The 24,504-nt window shown below is 43.8% G+C and overlaps 2 protein-coding genes across 2 annotated transcripts in view; both read left to right on the forward strand.

The window, feature by feature from the left end:
- LOC147030134 (uncharacterized) overlaps positions 1-24,504 on the forward strand; it is a 137,467-nt gene that overhangs the window by 53,355 nt on the left and 59,608 nt on the right. The window contains exons 28-29 of the mRNA XM_085872165.1: positions 9,441-9,519; positions 21,789-21,959. Coding sequence (XP_085728291.1) covers positions 9,441-9,519; positions 21,789-21,959 — 250 coding nt within the window. The remainder of the gene's footprint in view (positions 1-9,440; positions 9,520-21,788; positions 21,960-24,504) is intronic.
- Positions 9,531-21,759, forward strand: LOC147030135 (uncharacterized). The gene is made up of 2 exons (XM_085873867.1): positions 9,531-14,273; positions 14,425-21,759. The coding sequence occupies exon 2, from the start codon at positions 16,702-16,704 to the stop codon at positions 18,298-18,300; it is 1,599 nt and encodes a 532-aa protein (XP_085729993.1). The 5' UTR covers positions 9,531-14,273; positions 14,425-16,701; the 3' UTR covers positions 18,301-21,759.

A 24,504-nucleotide genomic window follows, 5' to 3' on the forward strand; every position in this document is an offset into this window, starting at 1 on the left:
GCATTTCTACGTTTTAAGTGATTTCCAACCCCCCCCCAAAAAAAATTGTTAGAGAAATTTTTTTTTTTGCATTTCTACATGTTTTAAGTGATTTCCAACCCCCACCCCACAAAAAAATTGTTACCCCCCTCCAAAAAAAAATCTAGAGAAAATTTATTGTTTTTTTGCATTTCTACATGTTTTATGTGATTTACAACCCCCCCAAAAAAAAATTATTAGAGAAAAAAAAATTTAGCAACTTTTTTTTTTAAACAAAATTTCGATATTTTTTTTTTTTTGCATTTCTACATGTTTTAAGTGATTTCCAACCCCCCCCCCAAAAAAAAAATGTTGGAGAAAAGAACTATAACTGTCAGCACTGTTGACATCATATTTAATGAATAAGATATAAGGTTCACTTGAGTGACCCAGCAGTATTGGCGGTGGAGGTTTTGCACTCTCCCGAGTGCTCCCCCTCTAGTTTTCATTGTTTCGGTTTCAACGATACATCTGTGGTCGGTCATGCAGTCGAGTTCTAATGCAATGCATATGCAGTGCAACAAATTGTGTTGGTTAACATTAATTATAGTAACCATTAATAACGGCCAATTAGCACTTTGGTACAATGAATAAGTATAAAGAAATCAGTTGTGTAAGTGTGGAGATGATGAACATTTCGTATATCACGAGACCAGTGCAATGTTGACTGGAATTCACTCGATGGAGGTTCCGATTCACACCATTGTGTTTCTCTTCTCAGAAGTCATGGTTTTGTGATTTGATATGCTCAACTATAAAAGTATTTGATGCAAACTAACTGTCTGCATTGCATGTTCCCAGTGTTTAAAAATAGCAAGTTTATTCCATTTTGTTCATTCTCTTGTTATGACTTGTAGTTGTGGTGTGTCACAAGGAAGAATTGATTTGATTTCAGTGAATATCCGTACCCGATAATTCAAGTAATTCTTCACCATTGAGTGATGGGGCTTAAAACGATATATAGCACGATATTTTAAAAAGTTGTTGATGGATTCGGCCGAAACTTGGTGGACATGTAGGGTGTGTGACATGGACAAATTGATTCGATTTTGATGAAGATCTGGATCTGGATCTGAGAATCTTTTTTAAAATTTTCGAAGTGATTCTTCACCATTGAGAGATGGGCCAAAAACGATATATAACACAGTATTTCATATAGCTGTGACAAAACGAGGTGGATGAATTGGTTAGGTGACAAGAACAAGCCAATTCGATTTTGGTTCAGGTCCAGATCCAGATCCGGCCTATCAGTGCGATAGAAAACATAAACAGTTCAGCCTGGCAGAGGTATGCACTCGAGTGAGTGCCGCTTTAGTTTTTTTTTTAATCCCCCGCCAACCAACGAAGTTGGCGGGGGATATTGAAATGGGTTCCGTCCGTCCGTCCATCCGTCCATCACATTTCGTTTCTGGAGCTTAACTACAAATCCCCTCAAGATATATTTACGAAATTTGGTACACATATCAAGCAAGTGGTGAACTGGTGCCTTTTGATATAAATTTCTGTCACTTTCCATGGAAACAAGTTGGGTATTAAGAAATAATTGAGGTTAACCTTTGTTTCCAGAGCATAGTTGCAAAACTATGAACTATTTATTTATGAAATTTGGTACACACATCAAGAATAAATTGAACTGGTGCCTTTTGCTACTTGTCCTCATTTATTATGGCAGGGGATATCGAAGACTTTGTCTTAAGCGGATGCTAGTTATTGTTTTGCTGGCAAAGTCTCCCTTATCTTCGAGTTTGTGAAATCGTGCACAGACTCGTTTATGCATAGTGCAGTAATTTTTAAGGTACGCTTTAATGCTATCCCTTAACTTGATAAACCACACTTATGCAGCATTATTCATTATGGTCTCTTATGCTCTTCCAGTATGTTCCCCGATTTATGTTCACCAGAAACACCTGCTCCCTATGGGAATGGTCAGAGGAGGGGAGGGGTGAGGTGGAGGTGTCCATGTATATGTGCTTGTGTGCACTTTTCTCCATAATTGAGTTCCATTTGTATTCAGTCCTTTTCGCATGAATTAAACATTTTCATACGTGCATCACGTTTAAATGATGCTTCAGACTCGGCCATGTTATTATCCTCATCATTACTATTACTATTATTAATATTTTTACCTCTGCCACCGAAGGTGAAGGAGGTTATGTTTTCACCCCTTTCTGATTGTTTGTTTGTCTATTTGTTTGTCTATTTGTTTGTCTTTGTTTGTTTTTCTGTGCAGGATAACTCAAAAAGTTGCGGACGGATCCGGATGAAATTTTGTGGACAGGTTGGGTGTGTGACAAGGACAAACTGCTTAGATTTTGGTGAAGGTCTGGATCCGGATCCGACTAGTAGAATTTTTTAAGTGATTCTTCACCATTGAGAGATGGGGCTAAAGTAATATATAGCACGATATCTCAAAAAGTTGTGCACAGATTCGGATGAAACTTGGTGGACAGGTTGGGTGTCTGGCAAGGACGAATTGATTCAATTTTGGTGAAGATCTGAATGTGGATCTGGATATGAGAATTATTTAATTTTTAAGTGATTCTTCACCATTGACCATAATTTTAAAGTGACCATTGAGAGATCGGGCCAAAAACGATATAGTACTGTCTAGCATGATATTTCAAAAATGTAATGGGCCTGATATGTTCTCATGGATCAGGCAATTACGTGGCAGGGGGTATGCGCTCGACCGAGTGCCCTTCTAGTTACCTTCGCATTCTGCGAAAGGTTGTTTTGGTCGCTGTGTATTTATTTATTTGTTAATATGTGTGTTGGTTTTGTCATTCGCATAACTCAGAAAGTATTAAACCGAATTGCATGAAATTTGGTGGGATGATTCGTGAGTATCCAAGGACGATTTGATTAGATTTTGGGAGCGATCGGGTCAAAGGTCAAGGTCAAGGTCATGAAAAGGTCAAAAACACTCTTTTGAGCATAACTTCCTTCATAATACAGCTATCGACATGCAACCACCGCCATATTGTTCCATGACGAGATACCTTTCGGATATGTAGTGTCGGATTTGACGTAACGTCATCGGAAGTGCATCTCAATGACGTCACAACATGACGTAAATTTTCGATTTTCGATCTCATCAGTTTTGATATTCCCGTTTTGTAGGACTTACCTTAAGGACGTCACACACCAAATTTGACTTCGATCGGACTGACCGTTATGACGTCATTGACGTTTGAACATGACGTTTTTCAATTGTGGCTAAAATGTCCTGATATTTTACATTCAAATATCTATATAATTTATAAAGCAAAGTCTCCCAAATCCAGGCATTAGGATCAGTACCAAAATATCTGTTTATTGATGTACAGGTCAGGTCAGGTATGGGAGCATGTGCCAGAACAGCGCGTCGCTGCGTCCACTTTCCGCCGGTACTCCAGGGGCCTCCGTCTGGCCATCCCCCAGGCAGATGCCAGGCCCATCCCCATCTCCTTGAGATGATGGTCAACCTGCTGCAACCATGAGGCACGTGGTCGGCCCACTGGCCTCCTCCACTCATGAGACTCCCTCGCTGAGAGAATCTTGTGAGCAGGATCAGCGTCAGGAAAACGAGCCACATGTCCATACAGCCGCAGCTGACGCTCACGGACTATGCAGGTAACAAATCTCATCCGAGTCTCTCTCAGCAACCGCTCGTTGGACACAAAATCCGACCAGCGATAGCCAAGGATTCTCCGAAGAGACCTGGTACCAAAGGAATTAAGTCTCCGTCTCAGATCCTTGGTCAAAGTCCAAGTCTCGCACCCATAGAGCAAGACTGGAAGTACCAAGGACCTGAAGACTCGGACTTTCGTCCTCCCGCACAGGTACCGGCAGCGCCACACCCCATGATCCAGTGAATCCATGACTCCCAGGCCCGACCCAGACGTCTATTGACCTCCGGCTCACAACCTGCGGAGACATGAATATCACTGCCAAGGTAAGTGAATCTATCCACGACCTCAACATCCTCACCACAAACAGACACAGACAGGACAGCAGCATCCAAGATGTCACCGAAAGCCTGGATCTTTGTTTTGACCCAAGAAATCCGTAATCCCAACGGCTCCGACTCCTCATTCAGCACCTCGAGGGCCCCCAAGAGGATGTCTAAAAGTCTCCGCAAAGATGACTGCATCATCTGCAAAATCAAGGTCCGAGATCTTGACATTGCCAAACGATGCACCGCAACTTGATCTCTCGACATCCTCCCAAAAATCCAGTCCATACAAGTGCTGAAAAGTGTGGGGGCAAGTACACATCCCTGACCGAACTCCAGTAACAACTGGAAATAAGTCAGAGGCGGTACCACCACACTTCACAGCACTCTCAGTACCAGAGTAGAGTTCAGACATCAGATCGATCATTTTCGGTGGCACCCCACGAAGACCAAGAATCCTCCAGAGGACATCCCGATTCACTGAATCGAACGCTTTACAGAGATCAACATAGGCTGCAAGCAGCCCCTGCCGAAACTCTCGTCTGCGTTCGGTGAGGACACGAAGTGCAAGGATACGGTCAATCGTTGACCTCTTTGGTGTAAAGCCTGACTGCTCTGGACGCTGGTGCTCAAGCAGAAGGTGGCGAACCCTATCAAGAATTATCCGAGCAAAGACCTTGCCCGGCACTGAGAGCAGCGTCACCCCTCGGTAGTTGTTGCAGTCTTGGCGATCACCCTTCCCTTTCCAGAGAGGGACAACAAGGCCCCTCTTCCAGTCAGTTGGGATTATGCCTGTGTTCCAGGCAGAGCACAAAACTGCATGCAACGACGCGAGTGCAGCATTTCCACCAGCCTTGAGAAGTTCGGCATGGATGCCACAGATCCCTGGAGCTTTGCCCCGTTTCAACTGGTTCACCGCAGCCCGTGTTTCCACAAGCGATGGTGGACCACAGTTGATTCGAGGGGCAGCAACAGGGATTGTAACACCCTTGACGTCCAACTCGACAGCTGGGGGATCAGCCTGGTACAACCGCTCAAAGTAACCGGCCCAGCGGGCCTTCACTTCAGACTCCTCTGTCAAGAGCCTACCACTCTCTGCTCGAACTGCAGTGCTCCGAGGGATGGGCTTGGATGAACGTAATGCGCGAATTCCCCTGTAAGCGGGACGAGAATCACCTGTCCACAGGTGATGCTCTACCCCCTCACAGATTCCTCGCACATAGGCCTCCTTGTCCACCCTCAGTGCACGTACAGTTTTACGCCTCAGCTCCCTGAACAGCTCAGCTCTGCCATTCAGCCTGGCCCTGCGACTCTGGTCAATGGTATCCAGTGTCCCTTGAGAGACAAAATTCTTCTTTGCCCTGCGGTGAACTCCAAGGCATCCACCGGCAACATCAAGGACGGTGGTCTTGAAGGTGTTCCACAGCTCTTCAGGACCCCCCAAAGCACCCAGACCCCCAAGTGTCCACTCAGCCTGTTCGCAAACTCCTCAGCTACTCTCTCATCCCTGAGCTTGGCAACATCCAGCCTAGGCTGGGATGGTACCATTCTCCAGGATTTAAGGTGCAGCTTTAGAGTTGCTACAACAAGCCTGTGGTCAGTATTGAGGAACTGAGCACTCCGGTAGACCCTGCAGTTCTGGATCATCCTCCAACGACCGTCAATGAGGACATGGTCAATCTCCTTTGCCACACCGCCAGCGTTGGAATACCAAGTCCAGCGATGAGCTTGCGGGCGCTGAAACCATGAACCAGCCACCCTAAGTCCATGACTTCTTGCAAAGTCAAGGAACTTAGTGCTATTCTGGTTCATAGTTCCTGACCCATGGGGACCAACACACACCTCATAACCATCCCTATCAGTTCCAGTCGATGCATTGAAATCCCCCAAGACTAGAAGTGTATCTCGTCTGGGGCACTGATCAACCACAGACTCGAGTGTGGCGTAGAATGTGTCCTTCACGGTAAGATCACTCGCCTCAGTCGGAGCATAAATAGAGACCAGGAAATGACACCTAAGGAGTGACGAATCCTTAATCTCATAATACGCTCGTTGACCGGTGTTACCTCAATTATCATTGGGGTCAGCTTATTGGACACAGCTACAGCAACTCCTTGGGTATGGTAACCATCAGAGCGACCAGACCAATAGTAGGTGTAACCACCCACCATTATCTCGCCGCAATCCGGTCTCCGAACCTCAGAGAGAGCTGCAATCCCGATGTCCAAACGCTTGAGCTCAGATGATAACAGAGACAGGTGATCATCCTCTCTTAGGGATAGGACATTCCAGGCACCCACCCGAAGGGACCGCCTCAGGTTAACCCAAGGAGACCGCCGTCTGGTGGACGACACCTCCGCACCACTCCGACACACTCTCCCGCAATCTGACCCAGGGATGTTACCCCGTGGTTTCCCTCCTATCAAAGATTGTGGTTCCCGAAGGCTTTGCCCCAATTCCATCATCCGGTGAGCTGCCCTGCGAAGGGAAGCTGCACAGGAGGTACTCCCACGGAGTGGGTTTTCAGATTTTTTTTGCGTTTTTGCGTTTTGCGGAATGAAGCGTTTTACGGTGGCTGGAGTGCAAATCCTGCCACCAACCTCCTAATAAGAAGTAACCCAACTGCAGGAGGACGTCCGCAGACACAGTTGGGCACTAGATATGGATGGCCGTTGGCTCACAAGGAGCTCCTCCGCCCTTTGACAGGTTTTGTTTTTAATCCTGCTGGGTGTCCATATCCAAACACCCCCCTCACCAGAAAACCTGGTGGGGGAGACGGTTTAGTCGCCGACAACCCGACCATGGAACAGGTTAGTACAGGTTTACATGGTACCTGTAGCAGGTCACAGATCGAACCTGACCTGACGAATTGGCAAAACCTGATGTACAGGTTTTGCCAATTAACTCTGTAGTCAAGGTCAAGGTCAGACTCAAGGTCAAAATATACTTGTAGGCATTGCTTCAGATCTAATAGAGCTATTGACATGAAACCAACGTTAAAACGTTCAGTGAACTACGAGCTTTCAGAATGGTAGTGCCCGATTGGACGTGACGTCCCCAGAAGTGCGTCAAAATGACGTCAAAAGATGACGTCATTTTTCAACTTTTTAATTTTTCAGTGTTTATCATTCCATTTTGTTGGATTGCCTTCAAGGAGGTTACACACCAAATTTGACGTCAATCGGACTGACGGTTGTGACGTCATGGACGTTTTAAAATGACGTTTTTCAAATGTGCCCGGAAAAAAGTTGCAGCGGCGAAGGTATGCGCTCTACCGAGTGCCCGTTCTAGTTATTAATAATATTATTTTGGAATTTTTTTTTTGTTATCATTGCTGACATGCCATTTTAAACAGAAAAATGTCCTCCGAAGGTGAAATGCTCGATGCCCTGCTTCTTCGCATGACGTACAGATGACAGCATGTTGATATAATAATAATAATAAATATTATTATTATTAATTCTAGTGCGGGCCCGTACGTGCGTGGCATCCTTCCGAGGTCGGTGAAATGAGCACCAGTATACTTGGCCCGGTGTATGCCCCGATTAAAATAGGTGTACCATATCCCTGTGTTGTAAGAGGCGACCAGGGTTGCGTCAGGAAGGGCATCCGGCATAAAACATGTGCCAAATCATTATGCGGATCATACAGATGATCCGCTGTGGCGACCCCTAACGGGAGCAGCCGAAAGAAGAAGAAGAGGAGAGAGGATATATATATATATATATATATATATATATATATATATATATATATATATATATATATATATATATATATATATATATATATATATATATATTAGTATTATATCCCTTTAGGGGTCGCCACAGCGGATCATCCATCATGATCCGCATAATGATTTGGCACAGATTTTACGCCGGATGCCCTTCCTGACGCAACCCTGGTCGCCTCTTACGACACAGGGATATGGTACACCTATTCTAACCGGGGTATACACCGGCCCAGTACACTGGTACTCACTTCGCCGACCTCGGAAGGATGACAGGCTGAGTCAACCCCCTGGTGTATTAATTCAGTGGCTCAACGGGGCTTGAACTCAGGACCTTTTGGGTCCCAAGCTGCTGCCCTAACCACTGCGCCAACACCAGGATATACAGCGTTTATTGAAATCAACGACTGAAAATATTTTTTGAAAATCAAGGAAAATGTTAGTTCAACACTGCACCAAAAATATGTATTGACAATGGAAGATCATACAGACACTCCTCCACACTTCCTCACCATCTCATTCTCCCATAACACAAAAAGTATACAATTGCTTAATCCCTTCCTCTTCCTCTGGTATGGTAGTAATATAAGAGCTTGTGATGATTGAGGACACCATTATGGAAGCTGGAATCCTGGCCAAAACATTACTCGTTTTGTCATTGTCATGACAAATTACTGGTGAACACAACACTACAAACCATACCTTCATGTTGCCTTTTGTGATGAGATTACTAGCATTATTTTATTCGTAATCTGGTGTTCTGCCCGAAGGCAGGTTCAGGACTGCTGAAGCAGTTTCTTGGCAAGGGTTATACTGGGTGGTTTGCCATTGCCATTCCAGATAATTATTGTAAACAATAAAAAAATGACACTTGGTTCAGCCATCGATTAGAGGAGTGCAGAGAGGGAAAACTCGTGCAGTCGACACAACAATCGGTAGGATTAATTGGGCCATAAAGTAGGAGATGTAGTAACAGGTTCAGCCATTGGTAATGTCATCGTGGCCAACAAAAATTGCACGAGAAAAGAAAACGCACCTCGAAGGTTAAAACCTATATTGTTGCAAGCTCATGATGCATAAGCTGGTCTTTGTCTGCAGAATTATTTTGAATTTTGTGAACTATTTTTATTTGTTTAACATTTTTTTTGACAGCATGGCCACAGTTGTGAATCATCCCATGAAGCAATTGCCGGTGATGATGTTTGAGAATATAAGCACAATGGCCATTTAGTGTTTGTCATGCAAGCATGAGCTGAAGCAAGGGCAAGGCTGACTAACCGGGGGGGGGGGGTGGGGGTGCTGTTGGGTTAATATAAAATAACAAAACAATTATTTCAGCCAAAATAATGACACATGCGAGTAAGGGGGGCATCTGTGGGCATAACATTAGCATGCTTTTAGAGAATACGTATCACTCTCCACATGCATTTCCTCCCCTATTTCCTCAATGCATCTTCATACTTATTTTTTCTTTTCATTTCTTGTGGTGCTGTATTTTGCATTTTGCCTTTCGATGTCAACTCGATTTTCCCCTCCCCCACCTCATTGTACTTGTTTCTCACTTTGTTGGTTATATAGCCACACCCTCCCACCACCCCCAAATGATGTGACCTGCAGGTCAAGCTCGTAATTGACTCTCGGTCCATTTTGCATACAATGCGACCTTCGTTGGTTTGATTTTGGGTTTTTTTTCATCTTGTTGCCCCCATTTTCATCTTACTCCATTTTCCATTCCTGACCTGATGACCGATGCAGAAGCTGCACCCAAACTCCTCCGAACGCATGTTGCACGAGGGCTCACTTTGTTGGAGGCTCGGCCGTGAAAAGCCCATAGGTACTACAGAATTCTTTAATTGTTATTTTTTGCTGCTGTTATTGTTTTTATAATTACTTTCCTAAGTTTATTTGTCATTTCCATTATGGACCATCTATATAAAACATAAATGGGTGGAGAGCGGTAAATGAGGAGGATATATTTGAGAAAATAAAGTGGAAAAGGTTAATTTGGAATGAAATAATGTAAAGGAGTGGTAAGGCCAGTGGCAAATCTGAAAACGAGTGATATTAAAGGAGGGACCCCTCCCCACTGGTAGAACAAATCACACCATGTTTTTATTTTATTATTATTTTTTTAAAGGTTATTACATGGGATGGCCAAAAAGTGATGGTGTGGCTGCTGGATTGGTGGCAGAAATGTTTTTCCAAGGGAAGCCCCGAAAATTACTGCATTCACCGACCGTATTTTCCGGTGTATAAACCACACTTTTTTTATCGGCAAAAAAGGTTAAAGTTGGGGGTGCAGTTAATACACGGGTATAGAAAAAAAAATCATTCTTAAAAACGATCAATGCTGAATTTCAATGATGTTTCAAATTAACACTTTTTATTTTATATTAGCAGTCGGAACTGCTGTTAAGTTTAATTCTGCTGTTTAAGTTTTGAAAATCGATTCAGGTCAAGAGTTTGTCCAGCGTTTTATTAACCTTGTGAGGAAATTAAATAAGTCGTGCTCGGAAACGTCCGGAAATTCTTAAGAGACACCTGGAGTTTAGGTGCGCAGCGTGTATAGAGCCTCGCGGCTCCAAAAACATCATTAAACACAAAAGAAGTAGAAGACCAGGTTCACATCAAAATGAAAAATTATTCTCAACAGTTAGAGTCCAATAACGGAGCACCCACCTCAAATATGCTTATGTGGCAAGCTTCCCTCGTGTGAGGAGTTCAAGAGGAAGACACTGCCCGACGACAAGTTTCCTGCCGGCGTCATTGTTTGTGCGCAGCAGAAGGGGTGGACATGAACATCCGATGCAGGCAGAATTAATCCGCCAAGCTTGTTCCTTGTATGTTGATGCTCTGCTAGCAAATGCTGGATAGCGGGGCGTGGTTTAAAACTAGGAACAACCAATCAATGCTGAGTACTTTCTATACGAGGGCAAGAAATGGATTTAAAAGGAAGAAGAAGAATCGCAAGACGGAGAGGAGCCACGTGGGGCGATGAAGCTTTAAGAAGTATCAGTGCTGCTCGGGTCTTTTGGCTTCCTTTGGTTCTCTTCGTTCTTCCTGGTTCTCTTAGTTTTCCCTAGTTTCTTTCAGCGGTTCTGAACTTTCCCCCCACGGATTACTCGCATTGACCGGACGAACTTTCTTACTTCATCGGCCTATGTATTCATCCCAGGTTTCGAGGAACATTAGCTGCATCTCGGTGGAACCACCACAGACGAACTTCCCCATTTCCCGGACTTGGTATTTTCGTCAGTTGAAAATCAACATTTCACGACGTGTTTCCCGTTGGGATTTTCGACCCCGGATTCAGAGGAGCATTGGCCACATGCATCTTGGTTGAACTTTCACCATTACTCCCATTCCTACGTTCGCTGAGCATTTTGTTGACTGGTAGACTGCCGGCATTCATCTAACCACCGTATGACCCACCTGAGTGGAAATTCACACGCACATAATTTATACAGACTGGTCCAGGACTGGGTGCACATGATCTGGAGTAGTCTGCTTGATGGCGGTCTCTCCCGATGACAGACCATGTCAGTCCTGGATGCGTTCAGTTGTCACAAGACCAACGACACCAAGGTGCTGCTCCACCGGACCAACACCGATCTCCTCATCATCCCAGGCGGGATGACATTGCTCCTGCAGCCCCTCGACGTGTCCATAAACAAGCCGTTCAAGGACGGGCTACATCGCTGCTGGTCCGACTGGATAATAAGTGGGGAGAAGACTTACACCAAGAGCAGGATGATGAGAAAGGTCGACCTTCTGATGATCTGCGGCTGGATCATCAAGGTTTGGGAGGAGATACCATTGGATATCATCAAGCGAGCGTTTCAGAAAATGCTGCATCTCCAACAACATGGATGGCACAGAGGACATCATCATTTGGGAGGAGGAGGCGGCAAATGACGGTGACAGCGATGGGGACTATCTCTACCCTGATTCGGACAAGTAGTTACATGCTGTCTTCGGCGAGGAAATCATTGATAACGATTTTCTCAGGTTTAGCTGCAAAGCTTCATCAAACCCAAACGGCCCTTTTCAGGGCCACAAATACACAAGAAATATGTATGATACCGATATGAATCCCTTTTCTTCCTTTTTTAGGAACAAAAAAATCCTCTTTTTAATATTAAAAAATAAGAAAGAAAAATAAATACTTCTTGATATCCTCTCCCCTCTCTCTTCAGCTTATTGAAAATGAGAATAAGACTGTTAGATGAAATTAAGCAACATGGGAGGAAGCATGTTGATACCTCCGTCACTTTGCTCCATACAAAGTTAATGTACAAACACATTTAGATCGAGATCAGAAAATAAAGTGATCAATATATTAATTTATTTTGAGTGTGAAAAACATGGGTGTGGTTAATACATGGCCGCGGTTTTTACACCGGAAAATACGGGAATCTATAAATAAAAAGAGCTCGGTCTCGGCGTGAATCCGTCCCTCTGTCCCTCCCTCCGTCCGTCCAGCCGTCCAGCCGTGTGACTGAATGTCGATTATTTACGTACTATTGGAATGTACCTTTCGACCCTTTTGACTGCTGAGACCCCTTAGACCTTTGAAGACCCTCTAAGACTCGAGAGAACCCCAAAACCACAAACACCCCTAAGACCCTGACAACTCTGAAGAGCCCCAACGACCCCCCCAATACCCTGAGGACACCCAAGACACCAATGACCCCGAAGACCCTAAAGACTCAGAATGCCCAAAAGACCCCGAAGAACCTTTAGACCCCTTCGACCTTAACAACATTTCGACCCCTTACACTCTTCAGACAGATTCGACAGCTTAGACCCTTGACCACTTCGACCACTTGGATCTTCTTGTATCACAAATTAAATTTCAAATAAACACAATATCAGCAATATTACATATAAATTTGTGGAAAAGAAATGTTTGTATTATGATTGGTGTAAATCATGACAACACAGCAAATCTGTAACGTTAATCTCTGCAACGACGTGAGCGTCGCGAGCTGAATATCGTTTAAAAGAATCAAGTTAATATCATGATTTGATTTATTTTTTAATGGTAAATTGATCGTCGATGTTTGATTAATTTCATCTCAGATGTCTCACCTCAAATGAGAATTTTTTTTGGAGTGTGTACTATTGGTAGAAATGGGAATTAAAGTAAACATTCAGTGAGGAGATCCCGTCGTCGTAGTGTGTGGAGCAGGTAATCTTGTCAACCATTAATTTTTTTTTTGATTTTAAAATGGTTCCTGGTCATTATCACAGAAATATCCAATCACAGGTGAGATATATTTAATTTCTTACAATATTATCGAATTCTCCGACTTCTTAACGATGTCTTATCTAAGAGGCCATTTTAAATTCCCGTACCTAACTCGTGACAGTTGGGGTTTGGAGTTGGTTGGTGGTGGGGGTGGATTTACATCGAAACGTCGTTGAGTTTTACACTTACAGGTGGTTGGGGGGTGTTTCCAGAGCTATTATGTAACGACCTTTTTCATTACATATTAAAACGAACTATTAAAGGACTTTTTGGACGTTTCTGGGTGAGTATTCCTTGAATGAGGTTCTGATGGAGCTTTTCTCTATTAGCCATGGCTTTGCCAAGAGATCTCACTGTAAACTGGTCGATGTTGGATGGAACAAAAAAAAGATGAGGAAGAGGCTGCAACAGGAAAATAGGGTGTGTGTGTGTGTGTGTGTGTGTGTGTGTGTGTGTGTGTGTGTGTGTGTGTGTGTGTGTGTGTGTGTGTGTGTGTGTGTGTGTGTGTGTGTGTGTGTGTGTGTGTACATTATGACCACTGACAGATGAAGTGAATAACATTGATTATCTTGTTACAATGGCACCTGTCAAGGCGTGGGATATATTTGGCAGCAAGTGAACAGTCGGTTTTTGAAGTTGATGTGTTGGATGCAGGAGAAATGGGCAGGAGTAAAGACCTGAGCGACTTTGACAAGTGCCAAATTGTTATAGCCAGCCGACTGGGTCAGAGCATCTCTGAAATGGCAAGGCTTGTGGGGTGCTCCCGGTCAGCAGTGGTGAATACCTACTGACAGTGGTCCGAGGAGGGACAAACCACAAACCGGCGACAGGGTGTTGGGCGCCCAAGGCTCATCGATGCGCGAGGGCAACGAAGGCGATCCCGTCTGGTCCGAACCGACAGACGGTCTACTGTGGAGCAAGTCACAGAAAATGTTAGTGGTGGTCTCGGGAGGAATGTGTCACAATCCACAGTGCATCGCACCCTGCTGCATATGGGGATGCATAGCCGCAGACCGGTCAAAGTGCCCATGATGACCCCTGTCCACTGTCGAAAGCGCCTTCAATGGGCACGCGAGCGTCGGAAATGGACCTTGGAGCAGTGAAAGAAGGTCACTTGGTTTGATGAGTCCCGTTTTCTAGATCACGTGGATGGCCGTGTACGTGTGCGCCGTTTACCTGGGAAAGTGATGGCACCAGGATGCACTGTGGGAAGACGACAAGCCGGTGAAGGGAGTGTGATGCTCTGGGCAAACTTCTGCTGGGAAACCCTGGGTCCGGTCATTCATGTGGACGTCAATTTGACACGTGTCACCTACCTAAACATCGTTGCAGACCAGGTACACCCCTTCATGGCAATGGTATTCCCTGATGGCAGTGGCCTCTTTCAGCAGGATAATGCACCCTGCCACACTGCACACATTGTTCGGGAATGGTTTGAGGAACATGATTCCATGTTCATGGTGTTGCCATGGCCTCCAAATTCTCCAGATCTCGATCCGATTTAGCATCTGTGGGATGTGCTGGACCGGCAAGTCCGATCCAGGGCGGCTCCACCTCGCAACTTACAGGACTTGAAGGATCTGCTGCAAATGTTTTGGTGCCAGATACCACAGGACACCTTCAGGGGTCTCATAGAGTCCATGCCTCGGCGGGTCGGTGCTGTTTTGGTGGCACACGGAGGACCAACAGCATATTAGGCAGGTGGTCATAATGTTTTGGCTCGTGTGTGTGTGTGTGTGTGTGTGTGTGTGTGTGTGTGTGTGTGTGTGTGTGTGTGTGTGTGTGTGTGTGTGTGTGTGTGTGTGTGTGTGTGTGTGTGTGTGTGTTGTGGAATGTTTTTATTTTATTTTATTGTGACCGTACTGCTTTGAGCTCCCAAAGTTAATTCGTGCCGAAACTTTCTTTGATAAGATTTTTCACCACTATGCACCAAAATAGACGTTTTTATAATGGTCATGAGGAGGTCATTTGGCCCGTTATTGCCGTGTTGCACTCCAGCATTAATTTCTTTACTGCAGTTTCACTCCTTTACACCCTGTACAGCCTGGAGAAGGCCTAACTAACCCTAACCAAATCCGTGTTTGATATTTGTTTGGCACGAAGCACATGCTGTTTGAAGGAATCCTCTGGAGGTGGAGGGGGAAGCATTTATGCTGACTCGTCCGTCATCGCAGCCGTGATGTAGCACAACTAATCAAGGGTATCAACGTCTTTCCCCTTCTTCCCATACAAGAGGAGAGCATAGATGCGAGCTACAGTGACACTGTCTGGGTTATCCTCATGGAAGGTCTTTAACTTTGATAGAATGCCTACATTTTTCACCAGTTTAGAATCCGCAGTCTTCTTGCCTATTCTGTTCAATGAGCATGTATCACATCCTGTCACAGCATGGGCAGCAGGGAGACACTCACAAACTGTCGCGCCAAGTTCGTTTGCAATCACATGTACTGGAATGCCGCGCTCCTTTCTGGAATGTCCAGCATACAGATACACATGGTCAATTAATTGTCCTCTGCTTAAGTAGTAGAATAGTAAGACTAAGACATCGGTGTCATCGCAATGAATTATGATCCTATCGCGGTCCTTTGACAGACTGCAAGCATGCAGGATCATCCGATTGTCGGCTTCCTCCTGGTTACTATAATGACTTTCAAGGGTGACACACCAGATGGGGCAATGGCCTTCACAAGCTTTCCCTCACTGAATCCTCTTGCCAAGATGATGGATTTCCCGTGTGGAATATATTTAGCTGCATGCTCCAAGATGTAACGCGAGATATAACTTGCAAGGCTTACCTTGTTGCCTACTCCTTTCAGAAACTTGCGGTAGTTTGGAACTTGTCTGCTCCCGTGGACCTGATACGTAGGTAACTGTGAACCAGAACAACCTTGTCGCTCTCTTTCTGTTGTCTTGATTGATGACCCATTATCATAGCGATCAAAGACAATGGTCACATAGCTCAACTTGATGATTGGTTCCTTCGAAGTCGAACTGTTCATTTCTGAACCATTTCTGCCAAATCCTTGAACGTTTTTAACTGGTTCTCATTCAGTGATTGAACCATTGCCATGCCATCGATGATATCAGCGGACGAAGTGGATGCTGGTATCTTTGGCAGCTCTGCTAACACCTCTGGACAATTGGATTAAAGCCTTTGGGCAAGGTCAGCTTTGTTGGTCTTTCTCATCGTTCTATCATCATGGAAGAGTGCTGGTAGTACTGCACCCAGTTCGTACTGGAGGACGTTCCTCAGGTCTACATCATAGACTAGGCAAAATCTGTGAAAATGTGTCTATTTAAGGTGCTGAAGGCAAATGTGTTAATTTATGGCATACAAGCTATTTAGGGGTACTGAGGGGTGCTGAACTCAAATCTGATGTATACTCAGCTCAAAAATGGCCGATAATGCCTTAAAATTGAGAAATCAAAGATGGCTGCCAACAATGGGCTGAAATGTATTTATGTTCATATATTTTTGACTAAACAAGGTATAGTAGAAACTTGAATGAAAAGTTCCTTTGGAAGTTTTTCATATATGGGGAATCCAATGCCATATTCAGTTTTGATATAAAATGTGAAGAAACTGATTCAAGATGAATAAATTCGTCGACCAGATAAGATCTACAAGCAGGTTGATCCTATGTGTCCAGGAATAATTTACTCAGTTTGCAGTTTTTTCTCATTGTAGATATATCCAAATACTAATAATATAATATATAATAATAATAATAATAATAATAATAATACGTGAGAGCTCAGGCGCAAATGAAAGTCTTTGTGGACAAACATCTGTGTGAGCCTCCAGATAGTAACCAGCACCTGGATCTGAAATCACCCATTAACAAGAATAGGGCCAATACATATGCCTCTTTGTACGAAGTCGTGCAACTTTCCAAGGGCAAGCAAAACACTATCAAAGTGGACAGGAACATTCTACAAAGGCTCATAACAGCTTATAGAGCAGGGCGCGATGTAAACCGAGAAAACATCCTCAAGCATGTACTCATGACCGTCCCACTATCTTTGGCCACAACTAGTGGTAGTCTACATTCCACCAACAAGTCTGTGTTGGCAAACATAATGACACAACAGGTACAAACTCCTGCAAATGTTACACTCGATGAACCCAGCTGCCTGCTCATTGATGGCCAAGCACTCGTGATGGCACTTGGAAAGCCGCCTGACATTAGAACGTTTGGTGACTATGCCAACACATTTGCTAACAATGTGTTCAAGATGGGAGCAAAATACCAGAGGATCGACGTAGTCTTCGACAGGTATCAAGGCGAATCAATCAAAGCAGGTACCAGGACCAAACGCAAGCAGCGCCACCGACCGGTACGTCGTCAAATAGACAACGAGCCATCAGTTCCTCTCCCATCAGACTGGTCTAGCTTTATGGCACTCGAGGAAAATAAAGCAGATCTCGCTTTACTACTTTCAAACCATCTGATTGAATACAGCCTGAGAGATGGACCAGTAGTTGTAGTTGCAGGGGGGTTCGCCGAAGCGACCACTGTCAAGTCATCTGATCCAGATCTCGAAGTCTCCTCTCTGAGGGCTGACCACGAAGAAGCTGATACCCGGCTGATTTTGCACTGCATCCATGCTGATGTGGAAACGATAGTTGTGTCAGTACGTGATACAGACGTGCTTCTTCTACTTCTAGCACACTATGACAGAATGAAATGTACACGTCTCCACATGAAAGCTGGGACGTCGAAGGCTCCAAAGTATTTCCCAGTACATGGAATTCGCATGTTGCTATCTGCTGGTCAAGTGGACACACTACTTGCCTTCCATGCCGTAACCGGCTGTGATAGTGTGTCTCAGCTCAGTTGCCATGGAAAGAAAACAGCCTGGCAGGTGTTCCAGCAACATCATACTGATCTGATTGGCCTACGCAAGGGCCCTCTCACCGAAAACATAGCTATATCAACAGAGAAATTCATCTGTAAGATATATGGCATGCCCGAGGTCGATACATGCAACAAAGCACGAGTCAAGTTGTTTTGTATCGGTCGTGCACAAGAGACTCTGCCACCAACCTCAGATGCAGCAGAGTTTTACATCATGCGTTCACACTATCAAGCAAGTGTCTGGAACCAAGCACACTCACCATATCCTGCTCTTCCTCCAGTGACCGAAATGGGATGGATGCACCTGGACGGTCAGTTAGTGCCACGGCTACTCTCTCTGCCATCTATCCCGAAAGCATGCAGGGAGATTACCGCATGTGGTTGTACGAAGGGGTGCCTCGGCCAACACTGCAGCTGCAGGAAAATTAGCATGAAATGCATTGAGGCGTGCAACTGCAGGAAACTTGGCAACAACTGCCGCAACAGTCATGACGACCGGGAATAAGTTCATGTGTGCATATCTACCTGTACACACAATGAAGGACTGCATATAACGCTCTGACAGCAAATATGATAAACTCATGCAATTCATGCACGATTAAATCCAAAATTCTTGTCATTGTTCTCGTGTTACAAATAAACAAATTGCTTGTCAAATGTTGGTTTACGTCGAAGCGCGTCAGTGTTATTTGGGGGTACCTTACTTTGCTAAGCCAAAATGGGTATTGCATCCCTAATATGTTTAATGCAAACATTTAAATCATACGTAGTGCCTCTGGGCTTTAAAAAATGGGCGGTCTGTGTTCCTGATGGGGAGGGAGAGGGATGGGGCTTGTGGATCTTATCTGGTCGACGAATTATTCATCTTCAAAAAAGACAATTTTTGCAATAAATATGACTTTCAATCAGTTTCTTCACATTTTATATCAAAACTGAATATGGCATTGGATTCCCCATTTATGAAAAACTTCCAAAGGAACATTCCATTCAAGTTTCTACCTTGTTTAGTCAAAAAGATATGAACATAAATACATTTCAGCCCGTCGTTGGCGGCCATCTTTGATTTCTCAATTTTCAGGCATTATCGGCCATTTTTGAGCTGAGTATACATCAGATTTGAGTTCAGCACCCCTCAATACCCCTAAATAGCTTGTATGCCATAAATTAACACCATTTGCCTTCGGGATTAAGACTTTGGAAAATTGACCGAGACTATCATGACTCCTGGAGACTGCCAGAAGCTGTCGAAATAATACCTCCATGTCAATTATCAGCTTTCGGTACTGGTCATTTAGGAGGGCTTTCTTCGTGTCCACAAATGTTGACATGGTGTACTTCTTTAATGGTTCCCAAAAACTTTTTGTGGGCTCATCTCCAAGTCGTTCCTTGACAAAGTCATAAAAGATAAATTTGCCCCTGTCTAGGATGCCCTTCATTGAATCCTCAACATCTTGTGATGCCATTTGACCTGTGGTGATGTTCATTAGATGGTGTGGAACATCATCCAGGTCAATTGGATCCTGGCACTGACCATAAAGGTATTCCTTCATGTCCTTCCTGTCCTTGTTTGAATGAGAATCCCCTCGCTCTTCATGCAGCTTTTCCTTATTGCCAGAGTTATAAAGGCCCTTGAAAGCCTCTGCATATTTACCTGTGATGTGTCGTGTCATAAGACACCATAACAGTGCGCCTTTGTGCAGGGTGAAACCAATCATGCCACTCTGGCTCTTTGCCTAGCAATTTATTGTTTGCTCCAGAGCTTGATCAGTCAGCACGCAATTGAAGATCCCGGTTACCGACCGCATAACAAACCCTCCCTCAATCAGGTGGCAATACATCAGTGGCTCTTGTTCTTCAAACTGCTTCATCTCTGTGATGTACACTGGGGTGAACCGAGCATAGTTAATACACCCAGCAAGGACGAAATACGGGAGAGTTTCCATCACAGCTTGAATGTGCACGAGGAAATTTTCCTCCCTCTCTGCTCGTAACAATCACAGCAATATGTTCCCAGACTCGAGAAAGCTATCCCAGTCGGAAAATGTCACTGAACGTTGTCTTCCTTCTTTTCGAAAGAGAGTTATCATATCCAATACGGACTGGGAGATTGTGTCCTCTGCTTTCAGACAAACGGTCGCACAGGCAGTCGCATCCTTGGATTTTAAGGACTGCTCAAGATAGTCTTCTCATTGCTTGGTTTCATCAGTCAGCCATGGCAAAAATGTATTTGTGGCAAAGGCTTCAGCTGAGGTCAGGAACATGTGACGGTGCTTCGTGTGCCAGATGGACACCTCGGATTCTACGGGCATACTGCTTTCCTTCGAGCATCTCGTTAGCTGTGGCTGCTGCATATACATCTGATGAGGTTAGGATGTTGTGAATTCCACCATCTCCGAATATCTTGCCAATGCTTGCCAGGAAAGCCATTGTCAGATGCATTCCTCCCAGCCTCATCGTTACTTTTACCACCAGAGGTTCCGGCCTGCTCAACAGAATCTGATGTGCCTTGCTGTGGATTGCAAAGTCTGCAGTAACGAGTATGTGGTGCTGCCCCAACTCTTCAGATATGTGCACCAGTCTCAACAAAATTATAAAGATGGTAGGAAGATCAGAATATGAGGCATTGATGAAGGGAAGGTATCGAATTTTTGCAACTGGGACAGTTTTAGTACTCACGAGGGCATTGAAACCACTCCACGCCGAATGTTTGAGGCGTCATCTCCAGAGCCCCGTGCCACTTCCCATATGAAGTCTTTCATCAAGACCTTCAAAACATGTTTCATTCTCCGATTGAAAGATGATGGTGGGTTCTGGCTTCTTAGCCAGCTTGGGATACCCTTGGATTTGTTGTTCCTTGTATTGTGCGGTGTCCAAGGATTTCTGCTTTGTGAAAGGAATTGAAGACAATTCACGAGTGAACTGAGATCGTTGGTACAACACAACAGCCATGACATGGGTCGTACATTTCCCATCGATTGTCTCCTAATTTTTGTCAAAGTTATCGATGTCAGCATCATCAACGATTGATGCAAGGTTTTCCAAATCAAACTTTGAAATCCTCCGTGGGATCTGAACTTCAAATGGCTTGGACAGCTCATCAACAGCTACTGACGTTAGGAATTTTCTGACATTGTCATAATTTATCGAATATCCAACATAACTCAAAAGTTCGATAAGTTCCTTACTGCTATGGTCATGGGGGCATTTGAAGGGTCTATTTTTCAGGATAAAAAAAAACTCGAAAAACATTTTTCATAAAAAAAAGTAATGACATCTCTTCTCGAATTGTAGATGGTGACTTGCAAACTGAGCCTCAATGACGTACCTCAATCGTATCAATGACCTCAATCCAGAAGGTACACAGAAACGTTTTAATAAATACAAGGAGCAGGGAGGTAAAATTTGCTGCATGTGATGTGTAATGGATGCAGAATAAAAGGAGTGTTTATTTACATCTGTAGGATGTCTCATAAAAAAGAAGATTAAAAACACACCTGATGCTTGGCTGAGGCTTCAGACTTTAACACGCTCATGAGGGGGTACCGTCAAAATGAAAAGATAAAGAAAATATGGTCACGTTTGTACATGTGGTGTTTTAAAATGACACTTTTTCTTGTATGAAACATCATATCTTCCATTCTTGAATATTTCGAATAAAATAATTCCAACCCGTCTGTTTTTGACGGGCTTCCATACTAGTTATTTTGTGGAAGACAAAGTGTCAGTCAATAAAAACTGTAATAAATTAAAGAATATGGATAGTGGATACGTATCTTCAATGTTATGACAAATGCGTGTTTGAAATCGTGATTTAAGTAAGCTTGGCATTGATCGAAGTGGACTCTTGCTTTTGCACCCCACTGTAACTACTTACATTCTACTGGATAACAAAACGTTTTGCAAATCATTAACTAGTGTAGAACACAAGAGTAAACCACAAATGTTCCCTCACTCTGATAACCATCACCACCACCACATGCCCCCATTCCACAGATGTGTGTGGGGTACTGCTCGAGTGGTGCTTGCTACTTTTAACAAAGCAGGACAATGAGCGGTTGGTGTTGAGAACGTACACTCGTTCTCCTTCAAGGCCAGCTGACCCCCCAGCACAATACCACCCATTAATTCCTCTGCGGAGCGCCTTACTTCGGGATGTTGCCACAGGTAATGGCGAATGCACATGCTTGCATTTGTTTGTTCATTATGGATTGTTTGTAAAATAATCATTTAGCCACGGTACCATTCAAAGCATGATTTTATCAACTACAGCTGATTACGATTGTGTTTATCACTATGGGAAACTAGATGTAGCTTAAATGTTAGCCTTTCTTCAGAGCAAAGGGCCATTCATCAAATTGATAAAAGAGGATGAACAAGTTATTTACGTGCAGTGTTCATTCGCTCACAGAAGTTCACTATCACATTGTCAGTGATGTTACTATACCCCTTATATATTCAGGTTATCATGCGGCACTGATGTTTTGAACAGAAATTGCTCTTTCTTCTTTATAAACTTTAAACACAAAATATGGTGGACTGTGTAGTGTATTAAACCATGACCAACTATCATGTAAACTTGAAAGACTGTTGCCACATGTTTATAGTGTTTCATGACCTTTTGTGGTAGAATTATGGTGCATTGTAGTAGTTGGAGTGTCAGTATGTCATCATTGTGCTGGTAAAAAAAGAGCGATTTCTTTTCTTCAAATTGGTCTGAGATTAATTTAAAAGAATAATTGGGGAGGTGTGTGTGCATGTGTGTGTGGGTTGAGGTTCGTGCCAAATGATGTCACACTAATTTCTGGCTTTCTTTTTTTTATCCAGAAGGCGAATATATATTTCTGCGTCACTTTTACTTTGTACTTGATGCATTATTAATACTAGCAGAAGTCCTACCCTTTGGGTGAACTTTTTCCAAGTGTGCAATGCATTATCCTGACACATCCCTTTACTTGTGTGGTGTATAGGCAACAGACAACTGCCTTGATCTCTCCAAAAAATAAAAATAAACCAATGTCACCCGCAGGGTGACCCGTATCTTGCCAAAAGGTGACCACGTGTGACTTCTTTAAGGTCACACTGAGGTGAACAGAGCTGCTATCCACCAGGAGCGACTCCTTGAGGAATATCTGCCTACGAGAGATTCCGATGAGAATCGTTCTACAGAGTAAACATGAAAAATATGCTTTTGCCTCATAACGTCACCAAATGACGTCATAATGTCTCAAGCTTGACATATCTAGAAAGCACTCATCGAGGTGTTCAATTTGAGGTACTACACAATATGGTTCCTAAAACTTGAAAATTTGACCTTGGGGTCAAATATGTTTGACCTTCGGCGCTAACCATGAAGGTCAAGGCCAATCGCCACCAAAAATTAATCAGCTGAGCGCCAGACCATGAACTATATTCCCATGAAGTTTGAAGACGATCCGATCAAAATTACTCAAAAATAAGAGTTTTGTCGACTCCCCTGATTTGCGACAAAGTGACCTTGACCTTTGACCTTGACATTCAAAATTTTATGCACTGAAAGGGACCTCTATAGGCCTCTGATATGCGAAGTTACAAAAATTTCCGATGATAACTGTGCTCTGTAGAGTGATTTATACGTGATTACAGACCAAAAAAAAAACAAAAAAAACATATGAAGGTCAAGGCCAATCGCCACCAAAAATTAATCAGCTGAGCGCCACACCATGAACTATATTCCCATGAAGTTTGAAGACGATCCGATCAAAATTACTCAAAAAATAAGGGTTTCGTCGACTCTCCTGATTTGCGCCAAAGTGACCTTGACCTTTGACCTTGACCTTCAAAATTTTGTGCACTGAAAGGGACCTCTATAGGCCTCTGATATGCGAAGTTACAAAAATTTCCGATGATAACTGTGCTCTGCAGAATTTTTTATACGTGATTACACACAAACAAAAAAAACAAAAAAAAAACATACAAGCTGACTAACAGCTTGTAACTAAAACAGCTTGTAACTAACTAAAAACTTCGTTTTGGCAAGATAATAACCCGGGTTACATACATGAAGCAAAAACATGCGTACGGCTTATGTGCATATGTAATACTTATTGGTTATACAGCTCGGACAATTCCAACTGCACTGAGCCCCAGGCTGACACCAGAGCCCCGAAGTCTAGTGCCTGAAACCTCTGTCTCTATCGAGTGCAGCCTGCGGCTGCTGGTTGCATCATTGGTTGGGACGCGGCTATGCCGCTGATGCAGTGTCCCCCTTACCAGAACATTGGTGCTCATTTTGCCGACCTTAGAAGGATGATAGGCTGAGTCAACCTCCTGGTGTATTTTAATTCAGCGGCCAACGGGGCTTGAACTCAGGACCTCAGATCCCAAGCCACCACCCGAACCACTAAGCCAACACCAGACTACGCCTGAAACCTGAGGCCTATACATATTGTCACCATCACAAGGCTCATGATGTCTGTTGGCTCCAACCTTTCGTTATTTGAGGATCCTTTTAACAGTCGCTTAGTATGTTTTACACTGAACGGAAAACTTGTAGGGAGGGCATAGCAATTGTGAACATGACACTTCTGAAGATGTCTTCGGCTTTCCAAAATGGTGGACGTACAATTTTCTTTTTTTTCAGGTTTACAATTGTGGGTGATGTCAGGCCAGCTATCCAACCAATGGGTATAGAGCGGACATATAAACCTACACATACAAACACTTACTCCAT

This window comes from Eptatretus burgeri, chromosome 3 (assembly GCF_056783735.1).
Source record: "Eptatretus burgeri isolate ZD-2024b chromosome 3, Ebu_testis_v1, whole genome shotgun sequence".
NCBI lineage: Eukaryota > Metazoa > Chordata > Myxini > Myxiniformes > Myxinidae > Eptatretus > Eptatretus burgeri.